Source organism: Thunnus thynnus, chromosome 20 (assembly GCF_963924715.1).
Source record: "Thunnus thynnus chromosome 20, fThuThy2.1, whole genome shotgun sequence".
Lineage (NCBI taxonomy): Eukaryota > Metazoa > Chordata > Actinopteri > Scombriformes > Scombridae > Thunnus > Thunnus thynnus.
The window spans coordinates 16,568,525-16,581,375 of NC_089536.1; the positions used below are offsets into that span (position 1 = coordinate 16,568,525).

A 12,851-nucleotide genomic window follows, 5' to 3' on the forward strand; every position below is an offset into this window, starting at 1 on the left:
CGTAACAGTATTATGTCATTACTTCAGTAAGTCGGAATATAGCCATTATCACAATATGAATTGTTTTTAATCATGTTGAAAATTATACTGACATTATCGTGATTTATACAAAATGGCACACCCCTACTACTGACCACCAAAGCCAAACCCACTGTTCTTCTCTGAACTAACTGAACTGCTCACACTTTTAAGTGACAAACCTACAGATACTTGTGCTAATAAACTGATCTACTTGACTGCCTTAACTTTTCCCAGCATGTCGACTTCCCTACCCATAACAAGGTCATATTCTCGACCTAGTCTGCATCAATGGATATCAAATAGCACACTTAGAGGGCACCTTTCTGGGCATATCCAATCATAAACTACTCACTTTCCTTCCCGATTGCCCCCTGCCTCAAGCCTCTAGATTAGATTACTGTAATGCTCTGTTTTACGGTCTTCCATCACTTATCACTAGTGAACTTCAATATGTTCAAAATGGCGATTTATCTTTTATTAAGATGCCTATACTATTGTATGTATGTGTAAGATTGTTGTCACTCAATGGTCAGGCATTGTGAATGAGTGGAGACCCAGTTCATGGCCTCAGTAATCACCTCTTTCCAACATTTCACCATTGTGCAGCAAGTGCCCGCATCACCTGTCACCTTCTGCTGAGACTAATTAATGACCCTCCTTCTAAGTTTAGATTTTCCAAGAGCTCATACAGTACAATATGCCTGCTCCATTGGCTGTGAAGACTTCAAAGTCCCTCTCATGCCAGATTTCATTGAGATATTTCTAATCTGTTATTAAGAACTTGAGCTCCTTTTAACAGTTTTCTTTGTTACAATAAATCCACTCATTCCAACCTTATGTGCTATCATAACGTTAGAGGATATATCAACAACATTGCCATTGAGTCATCTTGATGGCTATTTTTCTATAACTTTGCTTTCAACAACCTAGCTTCTTAAATGATCATTTTCTGGGTTCTTTAGTCTTCTATGACAGTAAACTGAATATCTTTGGGTTGTGAACTGTTAGTTGGGACAAAGCAAGAGAAAAGAGAAAATAATCATCAGTTGTAGCCCTACATGCAGATTTACCCCCAAAAGAGACATAAAGTAGTTTTAGCAGTGTTTTGCAGAGGGTGGGTGCCATGTGCCCTCTCTTGGATACAGCCCTAATGAATGGTGACAACTTGGTCAGTCCATAATGAATGATGAGTGATGGTAAATCAGTCTGTGATGAACAACTTAATGCCCATTATTATGTAGAGGGATAAGTGTCCAAGTCTGCAATGCCTGGCCTTTGTTCCTGCTTGTCAGTTTAGCTGATTGAAGCAGTTTCATTCAATCTATTCAGTCTAGTGACTCCTCAACCAATGTCTACTTAACAATGAAAGATATAGACAGAGGTTAATCTGTCCATATCCCTCTGTTCCATGCGGTCAGAGGGTCCCGCTTCTCCCATCCTCCTGAGAATTTCAAAATCCCTCCCCTCTGACCTCCAGGAGATATTAATGCTGCTGTCAGTTTTATCTGTTAACTTTCTGAACATCCAAGAATCACTTAAGTTAAGATGGTGATGTCCTAAAAGTAAAGGGGAAAGAGAGTAGCGGGGGGGAATCATACAAGAGAAAAAGAATGCTTGCAAAAACACATGTAAGGAAATGGCAAGAAATCATTTGGAGGAAGGACAAGAGAAGCATTAAGGTAGACATGAGAACAGAAGTAAAAAAGAAATATCACTGTGGTGATACAACCCAATACCACACATTCAAACACAGTGAGAACACATTAATACTGAATAAAATTTAATGAATGGCTACCAATACCAAGCAGTGAGTTACCATTTGTTTAACAGATGAATGAATGGAACATTCATTAGTGCAGATGTATTAGAACAGGATGTTTAAGATTGGATTTAGAAAAACATTTTTAAAAAAGACATGTAGTGCTCATTAGTCTGAATTGTTTCATTCTGTGTTAAACCTTTAAAAGGTTTAATCACAGAACCAAAAATCTTCTGCCTTTGTAGAAAATAAAATTTTCATGAAAACTGCTTGGCGATGTGTATAAAAAGGAGTATGAAGATGTGCGTGCACTGTACTCTGTCTGTGTTAGAAGTTGATTCAGCACCATGGATAGCTCTCACTATAGTAGCTGCATTCACCAAAGCACCCCGTGCCATTCACCATCATACAGCATTCATAAAGCCCCTGGAAACAGATTCCCTTTTAGTCAGGCCTTAATGATGATGTGGTAACCTACACAGCAGCTTGAATAAAGGTTGAGAGTAGAAACACGTCACGCATGGCTCTACTCATCTGTGCAGAAATAGGTTTTAGTGTCAGAATTGGGAAATTACTTCAGTCAAGGGGTTATGTGTGCTAATTTTAGCATTAAAATAGGTCACTAATACAACTCATACATCAGTTGCGCTTAAACCTGTTCTTGTGGAACACGAGAGCGAAGCGTATTTTAGCCTGCAGCGAAAAAGAGAGAAGAAGCTTTTGCAAAGTTTTCTAAGCTCTCTTCATTGTCAATCAAGTACAGAAAGAGATAGAGAGAAGAAACCAAAAAGCTTTCTCATATAGCGTGCATAATATATCACCATCACCCCATCATCTATTAATTCTTTTGCCATCTCTCCTCTTCCTACTCATAAGTCTGTCATTCCTATTTTTACAAAATTCTTAGTCATTTATTTTCTCACACATAACACTGTGGAACAGACAGACTCTAACAAAGAAAGCCAGTCGTTTCCATTGACTGCAGAACCAGAGATAATACATTTGGCAACAGAAAATGTGTGTTACATTTGATGCTTACAACTCAGGGCAACAAATTGTTTTTGTTGAAATGCAGATTGCTGCTGAGAAGCAAAAATATTCCTCTCCTCTCCTCTCCTCTCCTCTCCTCTCCTCTCCTCTCCTCTCCTCTCCTCTCCTCCCCTTCTCTGCCTCTCCTCTCCTCTCCTATCCTATCCTATCCTCTCCTCCCCTTCTCTGTGTCTCCTCTCCTCTCCTCTCCTCTCCTCTCCTCTCCTCTCCTCTCCTCTCCTCTTGTTTTTGTAGACAGGGTCGCTTAGCAACAGGTTTGTAGGATGAGTGAGGCCCAAATTGTCAGTGGCCTGGGCCGCCCGTTCAGCCCAGTGTCTTGTCATCATGAAGTGCTGATAGGAGGCCAACAACTGTGTTTGTGCACATGTGTGTGCTTGTGTGTGCTTGTGTTTACCAGTGGTCCTGGAGTTATTTCATCTTATGCAGAATGGCAGAATGACTGTGTGTATTCATGTGTGTTTGCTCTAGGCAAACGCTTTTTCATGCAAGTCAGTATGGATTGCAGAGGAGTGAGAGACTTGCCTGTTTCCATTTATGACCATCTAAGTGTGTGTGTGTGTGTGTGTGTGTGTGCCATGCTAGTGTGTAGACAGTCACTATCAGCTCTTCCTCTGATATTCAGAAATACAAAAGCATCATCACACCTTTCCAAGTGCTCAATGTCCAACCTTTGAATCACATCCACAAAGATTCTCTGATCTCAGGTCAAATATTCACAACCGCAACACCCACTTCCTCTATCAGGGGAGTATTTTACTAGCTGACAGTGGGCAGATGTCAGTACTTTACATCTTAAGCCTGTGTGAATGTGCTGACTTAGAGCTGGCTGTCGGTTTACCTGATAGCTCCCTAGTGATAAATAGCCCTGAGCCTGCAAATACATCTTGAGCCAGACAACTAAGGGAGTTAAAAGAGAGGTGAAATTTTTCACTCAAATACAGATGCATTCAGAACTTTACTCAAGAGCACTTCTCTGCAAAATGAAACGTTAAAAACTGGCATACAAAAGCATACAAGTGTCAAGCTTCTCGAAGGCAACTCTTCCTTATGCAATGCAGATACAATGAATGATGCAGCAGTGACTGATTCTCTCATTATGTAATTAATGGTCCATAATATTTAATTGTAAAATCAAGCATTTAATGGATTAGATATGATCCCATACTTAGATCTATACTTAGATATATATATTTGGCTGGCTTACATCAGCGAACATTGATGTATTTGTTGAACTGTGCTCATTGGATGATACATGAATTTGTATTGCCAAGGTTGCTGGTATTATGGCTACTTTGGCCACACATTGGTACAACATTTTTATGCAATCGTGATTCTGTAATGCATTTCAGATAGATGTAAACTCACTGAAAGTAGGCTTTGGAATTATTAGTCAAGTATGGTTTTGAAAAAAGGTGGGTGCTTAGAGATCAGGGTGAATCAAATAGGAAAATGTGGCGTGTGAGAGAATGAAAACAACAGCACATAAAGAGAAAGAGAAAGGTTGAAAGATGCACAGACATATCAGCCCACATTTATTTTCACAAACAAATCTTACCTTAAATTGCAGGTTAAAGCCCATCTCGCTGAAAACAAAAGGACACATCAGCCCGGAGGAGCTCACCTAGCATGTCCTCGACTGATTCTCATCCTGGGATCATGTGTTCTGTACCCAAAGTTGTCACGCAAGAGTCTGGAGGTCAGACATCTTGGACTTCTGCCAGGCTGACTCCGACATCTTTTGTTATGGCCGGGTTTCATTGAATTTGATCACATCAAGCTGATCAGAGCTGGCTTTGGAGGGGGATTCACTGCAGTGACTCAGTGTTGTCAAGGTTTTTTCCAGGTCTTACCTGTATCTCTGTTCTATCATATGTAACACAGAGAGATTTTAGGGATGATTTTATGTTGTATTATCACATCTGTAACGTAATGTAATGCTGGAATTCAGATAATTAAAACAGTCTAGTGGTGCACTCATTTAGTGACATGCCTAAAAAGGTTTGAACAGTTACCTTTTGCTTAATTAAAAAGTTTGGCTGTGACATGACACTGCAGTAAAACAAGGCTTGTAGTATCTATTTATTATATTCTATACATTGTACTTAATGGTGAACACTTGACAACTTTCTAACATGGACATCACATCTCATTGATATTTGCAAATTATTTGACTGTGTTGTGTCTTGTCAACAATTTGCCATTAAGCCGCTCTTGTGATTGTGCCCATCGATTAGTCTCCCACTGGCAAGTGTGTGCTATGAAAGAAAGCAATTTCTATTGCTTGTGTTCCAAATGGCCTCCGGCTTGATTATGCTGAGGTGGAAGTAATTTCACTATTGATCAGTACAGCTGGTCTCTTGTTCCTCATTAACAGTATGCTGTGTATCAGTGTCCAAGTGAGTGTGTATGGATGGGTGTTTGCGTACATGTGCTGGTATTACTTTTTGCTCTGTGCCTGTCAGTGATAGCATTACTGAACAGCTGTTATTTTATCACTGAGATAATCAGTCACTCCTGGCGTGAGCACTGGGTTACATAAGCCAAAAATCTAAAACATTTATTTAAATGCACAGCAGAAACAAAATTTAAAAGGGTTCTGATATGTACAAAAGTGAGGAAAAAGGAATAATGATAAAAAAAGATACATTTTAATAAAAAACTAGTAAAATATGTCTTATTAAAACATCAATAACACCATCAGATCTGATGTTTAAAGGAGCATTCCAGCAATTAAGCATTTCACCTTCATAAACTTTGGGGACTTACAAAGGACAGATTGAAAAAAGATTGTCAGAATCAAAGCTGCAGAGATCAAGATATACTGACTTTTAGTCTCGAGCATGAGGAAGCTCCAAAAACGCTGGATCCAACATTTCCCATAATACAACCAATAGCATCTTTTTGTTAGATGCAGTAGAAAGCAAGCACTTCATAGCAAAACCATCATTCATAATCCCCACAAACTAGTAATTGTGACTTAAATCAAACATGTATGAGCATGCATGCAAACAGCAGACATCCCATAAACAAAACACATTGGTATGTGACCATGTATGAAACACGGGAGGATATTTGTTACCAAACTGCTCAGTTTAATCCGATAGAGGTAGTTACCAGAGACAGTTTTATCGATTGATTTATTGATTGATTATTTGTGCTGTCCAACCAGGTCACTGGAAAGGAAGCTGCAGAGACCCCTACTGGCTAAGTCCCGCACCCTACCCAGCATCCCCCAGTCCCCTACGGTCTCCAGGGTCCACCACTCTGATCTCATCGGTGGAAGTCCTCCTCGCAGAAAGAACCCATCCACCGCCACCAGCCACCCAAAGGCCTGCACTCTGCCTCCTGCAGGTAAAGACATAATGGATAAAGCTGACTACCAAACAGTATTTTTTCAGTCATCATTGCTCAGGGAATGTGTGTTTACCAAAATGGCAGCAGGCGACAATGTAGAATAGATTGCATCCGTGTGTGAAGCTTTCATCTCCTTTGTTTATTTATTCATTTGTTCACATAATATTTCAGACAATGGCAAAGTCTGGGAAAATTCTCCCTAAATCTCCCAAATGCACTCTAGTACACAATAACAGCATTGCAGCTCAAAACACTCATTTTCGTACTGAAATTGCTGTTTCTGTCTGACCTGTGTTGTGGGAAATTGGGGACCCTTCAGCTTTAGCAGCAGATTGATTCACTAATGATTACTTCATGTCTTCATAAATGTCTTGTAAGTGACCATATAAAACATATGTCTCGCTCTTATCAGCACTCTTTGGTTTCTGGGTGACACTTTGCAGTTTTTTTGATCTCTTAGTCGATAATGTGTTTACTTCTTAAACTGTCTTTATTATTGAGTCAAAGTGTTGGCTATCAGAGAAGTGTGCCGTGCTGTGGATACAAAAAAAGAAGAGGCCACAAGAGCTTACGCTTTTGATTCCTCTTAGATACGTCAAAAATGTTGTTTCCACTACCTTTCAAATTCCCACAGACGCTGCTATGCTCCTTTGATATTTGCTTCACCTGATGGAGAGCACACAGCAGCTAGCTGTCTCAGCAGGAGCGCGTGCATGACAGATATATCCCCTCTACCTACCTCTCTGTCTCTCACCTTTAAATCAAACGCCATTCCTTTACTTGAGAGGGAAAAGAGTCGTGGAGAATCCTGAAGCCTTAGCCTGCTGACAGAGATAGCTTTCATCTTAAGGACGGATGAGATGTTTTTTAAGGATGAAAACATTTATAGGTGGTGAAGATGTTATGTGAAAAGCAACCCCACAGTAGGTCTTTGATTTATACAGATCATACAGAGCTTTTCTATAGAAATCCAAGATTCCCAGACACCCAAAAAATAATTAAGATTATATTGAATGAAGGATTGAGTTAACACATCCGTTAAACTACTAATGAAAACAAAAACAGAAATTATGAGCAAGACTTTGTTCAGTATTCATTTGAATGTCTCTTAAGTATATGAAATGCTTGTGCTCGCTTTTATACAGTTGCAGAAATGACTAAGATAAAGTGTTTAATGTTTTCATGCATTCATAATTTCTCTGTGGGTAATTAAACATCAGTCGATTCTGCTTCTAGCTGCTCTTGCATTTTTCCAAAGTGCGTCATTTGTAAAATAATCTTTCCTCCAACCCTCAACACCGCATCCAAGACATAGACAGACTCTGTCAGGAAGCCAACAGTCATCAGATCAGAGCTCACAGCTGTAGAGACATTCTTAAACTGTCCTCCTGCACCAATAGAGAGACACAGTCATCAGTAGTCTGTCACTGCTGATTGACGTCGTTTAACTTCATCAGAGATTCCCGCCGCCACCACCGGATGCATTAGAATTGGCACATTTCAAATGTTTGGGGGGTAAGGGAAACAGCTGTGTTATCATCCTTATTTGTGATGTTTAAAACATGATAAACTTGCGCAGGAGGCAAGCACACCCTGCACCCTCCGCTTCCTGAAACCGCACTCTGTCCTCTGCGTAGCGTTTGAGAGAAAAGAAATGCATAAAGAGAGAAAAGAAACAGCAAACATCAGAGGGAAAAATAACTTGGTCTCACAGGATTCACAGGTAAGAGACAGCAAACGCAGGAGTTACCAACTTAGAAACCAACTGGAGGAAGTGCAGAGTTTTCACAATACGATAAAACAAAACAGTTCATTTTAAAACAGCTCCGGAAAATGGTTTGAACAGATTGACAGGGTTCTAGTCTCACTTATCAATGCATGTACTTTAGCACCTATAGGCAAATATCTCTGCTTTGATTTTGCAGATATATTTATACAGTGTTGTTGGCAGGATAGGTTTAAGGGGAGTAAGATGCTGACATAGCTATAGTCTCTTTTTCTGATCCCTCCTTTTTTTATTGCAGATTTTTTGCTTGATTGCTTTCTCTTTCTGGCTCCAACCTCTCTTTTTTTTTGCTGACTCGCAGCACTACAAATCTCAACCAAAGCTGGATGCGTCCTCTGCTTGACAATACATGTATCTGGGTTCAAAAGGCCCCCAATTCATACTCAAACCTTATTGTGAGGCCACAGCGCTAACTGCTAAGACACCAGGCAGCCCTAAATTTTATTTTGACCTTGGAAAAAAACCCATAAAAAAGCACACTTAGAAGACAGCTTCCATTCCAACACACCAAGAGCAGGTGAGAGATAAATTATCACAAAGGGCATGCTATTGCCATTTTATTATGTGCCAAACTGTGAGAGCAAATTTGTCTTTCTTTTTCTTTATTTGTTAAAGATTCAATTAATATTAAGCATGTAATTGGGCTCCCTCCCTGATTACACATGCATTATCGACACAGCTTGCAGCGGTTCAAGCTGATCAACTCAAGTGAAAGAAGGACACATGAAAGAAGAGTGAAAGCACTCCGTCTGCAAGAGACTTTCTCATTCTCTGTCCCTCCCTCTCGCCAACTCTCTCTACATCTCACAATCCTACTGTCTCTCTCCTTTGATCTATGAGAATGTTATTTCCTCAATAAACCCACTTTGGCAGAAGAGCTTCGAGTCAACCCCAGTCCTCACTGCTCTAATCCAATAAATCTTTACTGTCTTGCTTCTAATGATCTTGAACTTAACAGCACTGTCTGGTTTATTCAGCCCAAGTGCTTCCATTTTATGCCCAGACCGATCTGAGTCTAATTGTCTGTCTTTGTCTTTGTCTCTCTGTCTGTCTGTTTTCCTTATTCCCCTTGCCCTGCTACTGCTGCTGCTGCTCTGTATATCAAATGAGAGAGACGTAACTCTCACGTGGCCCCTTGTTGCTTAGCAACCACTGTCATCGACCATGATGCTGCTGAGCCTCTTTCTCTCTCTGTCTACCTCCCTCTTTCTCTCTCTCTTTCCTGCAACTTTTTTTTTTTTTTTTTATAAATTCAAGTTCTTTGATAAACCAGCTACACTTCATTCACAGATTTAACCAAAATCCCTCATTACTGACAATCACACATCAGAGCTTGCATCAGGAGTTGCTCCCCCGTCATTTTGTTGCAGTGTTATTAGCGTGGAAGCCAGATGTGTTTTGGCTGCTGCTCAGACAGAGGAACTGTTACTGTAATATTACACACTCTGATGATCATTCGTAAGCACACTCCAAAGCAGTCACTGCCAACAGAATTTCATTAAGACTGTCATTACAAAGCAACTCAGAGGTTTAATATACATTTGTCTTGAACTAAACATGTTAGACAAAACACTGGACAGATGTTTCAGAAACTGAGAAGGTAAGCTTATGAAATGTTTTGGCGGCTTGACACCTTTTTGACACTTTTTCTTTAGTCGTTACTGTTGTTAATCGGTGTCTGGTATAAGGCTCAAATTGATTTACACCTTTAATTCAAATTTAATTGAATTGATTTATCTTTTAATTTTGTAATAGCTGTAATATTTTTTAGCTGTACCTTTTAGCTAGACTTTGGTCCAGATTGAAATATCTCAACAAGTTTTGAACGGATTGCCATGAAAGTTTGTTCAGACATTCACAGTAGCCAGAGGAGGAACCCTACTGACTTTGGTGATCCTCTGACTTTTCCTCTATCACCACCATGATGTTGAGATATTGTATTTTTAGTGAAATACTGTATCTCGAGGATTATCGGATGGATTACCATGAACTTTGGTACAGATATCCATTGTGGCCAGACTGTGTAAAACTTTGGTGATCCCCTGACTTCTCCTCTAGCGACACCCTGAGGTTGACATTTCTGGTTGTAATCGAATGTCTCGACTGTTATTAGATGGATTGCCGTTCAATTTAGTATAGACATTCTTGTCCCCCTCAAGATTTATTGTAATTACTTTGGTGACCTTTATATTTCCAGCGGCTCTTTAGATCAAAATTCTTATTTGATATTCCCATCAGCTTCAGCTGTACTGTGTTTAGTACCAATTAGCCAATAGAAGTATGTTAACGCGCTAAACAATGATGGTGAATGTGGTGAACATTGCCTGCTAATACACAAAATGGGATCTTTTTATCTATAACTCAAACCCTTTAGCTATTTGATTCCATGCTTCATAATTACATCTTCAAAAAAGTGATTTTGAAGTGATTGATTGAGCCTTTAAATCTCTTTTCCTTACTGTGAATAATTTGATATTGTCCTTCACCTTGACAGACAGATTTGCAATAGCTTACCCAGCATGCATCAGGTCCTATAAGTAACTGAAAGACCAGTGAGTGCTTTATGAGTGCTGTTAGTCAGGCGTTGGACACTGACAGGATGCCTGACGAACATCAAATATAAAGCAATGGAAGTCGGATGTGATTAGCGCGGCTGAGCTACGTCCTGACAGCACACATCCATTTGTGTTGTGTGACTGTGAGAGCTCAGCCATCACGTCATAGCTGGAGGAAAACGCCACCGTTGCTGCAAATTTGTTCCTTCCTCTTCGTTTTATATGAGCCATAATTTCACTCCAGTGTTATGGAATCATAATGAAGTTGTTAAGGAATCAGGCTGAGAATAATGTTGGGTTGTAAAATATTTTACATTAAAAAAGAAGCTTAATAACATAAGGGGAATACTTTATAGAAGCAATCAGTGGATGACAGCCTGCAATTTGTGGGGTGAAGTTGTAATTATTGCTTAGTATAAACAAATATTCATCTGTCCAATCTGTCTTGTTCTCATGTCTTACTTTATTTTTACAACCCTTCCTTTTCCTCCTCTACATTTTTTTATCTGTCTTCCTCCCTTGTATCCTTCCTGACTGCACCCTAATCTTGTCATTTGTCCTTTTTTTTTTCCCCTTCTAGGGGAGCTGTGGCGTTTGGAAGATGACATGGAGGGTGAAGATGAGCCCGAGCATGGCGGGTGCACTGAGGTACGCCCTCGCTCCCAGTCACCCTTTTCCCATTTTCGGGCACGAGCTGCCTACCTGCGCAAGAGCGTCTCAGCGGATGACCACCTGGACATGGGCTTGGACTACAGCCCAGGGACTGCAGTTGAGGGCAAGCCAACCCGTGGCAAGGGCAAGCTGAAGAGGAAATTTGTAAGTTGAATGATTTCCAATTTTTCACTGAGATAGAGTCGTCTTTTGCACAGATTTGCAGGTTTTGTTTTCTTCATATTTTTTCACACATTTCACTCAGGTCTAAAGAATGAATTCATTCTGACACATGCTTGCACATTCACCCGTGCAGGCACAAGCACATAAACACACATAAGGACAAAATAGTGCAGGGCCACCTTTGGCTTTGGCTTAGACAGAAGTGTTTGGGGGATCTTTATTTTTCACCTCTTACCTCCTTACCTTTATCTTGAAATTTATTTTAACAGTTTGAATCAGCTTATTTCTGCTGTGCAGCTCAGCACCTATTATCTGATTTTATGTCACCTCACCATATAAATCCAACCTCCCATCCTGAGGGAGTATCCTTAAACGGAGAGTTCAGATTTTTTTTTTCATCAGAAATTACTATAATTGCAGCAAAGTGGACTATTAACATTTTGGTCCGTAACACAGCATTCAAGAAATGTTTATCCATCAACAACAGAGTACAGTTTCTTGCAGTGTAATTTGTAAAGCTGTCACACTTTTATGCTAGATAGAGAAAGCACCAACACTTTTTGCTACATTAAGATGATAACATTAATGACACTAAAATAAATATTTACACAGGACTTTTATCATTCTAACTATAAAGTTTGAACAATGAAAATACCCTCAATAGTGCTATGAGCTTTCCAACCAAAAGCTGCTGGCTAGTTTCCAGCTTCTAAATCTGTCGGGCCCTGACCTCGTTCTCCGTATTTTATTGAATTGGGAAAGTATAATTGCCTTACTTGTGGCTGTTTATTTAGATTGAAATCTATTTTTTTAATTTGAATTTGTTTGTATATTTAGTTCACTTTCAGTAGGCCTAGTGTGTGTTTTATTGGATCTGTGGTGGGCAGTGAAGGGCAGTATGCTTTGAGAATATGCATTAAAGATTGAAGACCTCTATATTGTCCATTAGTCATTGGATCAGGTAACTGGAGACCTCATTACCAGCCCGAGCTTTGTAATTGATTCTCCGGTGTCACAGGTGCAACAGGACACCAGCATAGGTAGGGGATAGTTTGGCGTAAGAACTTCAGGTGTGTATACATCAATGCGTGATAGAAGCAGACAGTTATGCTGCTGGATGGAAGGAAGATACAGACTACTTTTTGAGATCTAATCTTCAGACACTTGTAGTTAAAACAGCTGTCTGGACCTCAAACAGATAGCTCGAAAAGGACTTTTTTATCACGTAGCCCTTGACACATCTCCTGGGCTCACGAACTAGTTGGTTGGAGCACTTTGTAGGTACGACTGATCTGAGGAAAGAAGGAAAGAAACACATGAGACAAACTTTTATCGCACTTCGCAGTTCCAACATCTTGACTTGACTCAACTGCATCTCTCGGTGAAATGGGGACAGCACTGGATCTGATGACCTGCCGCTCATGTTTCGGGGTGAGAACTCACAGGATCTTGTCTCGTAATAGCAAACAGAGTTAGGCGGTATTTGAAATGT

At 40.0% G+C, this 12,851-nt stretch overlaps 1 protein-coding gene across 3 annotated transcripts in view; it reads left to right on the forward strand.

Moving 5' to 3' along the window:
* ankfn1b (ankyrin repeat and fibronectin type III domain containing 1b) overlaps positions 1–12,851 on the forward strand; it is a 143,857-nt gene that overhangs the window by 24,792 nt on the left and 106,214 nt on the right. For all 3 annotated transcript variants that reach the window (XM_067576626.1, XM_067576627.1, XM_067576625.1), the window contains 2 exons: positions 6,000–6,181; positions 11,106–11,341. In XM_067576626.1, coding sequence (XP_067432727.1) covers positions 6,000–6,181; positions 11,106–11,341 — 418 coding nt within the window. The remainder of the gene's footprint in view (positions 1–5,999; positions 6,182–11,105; positions 11,342–12,851) is intronic.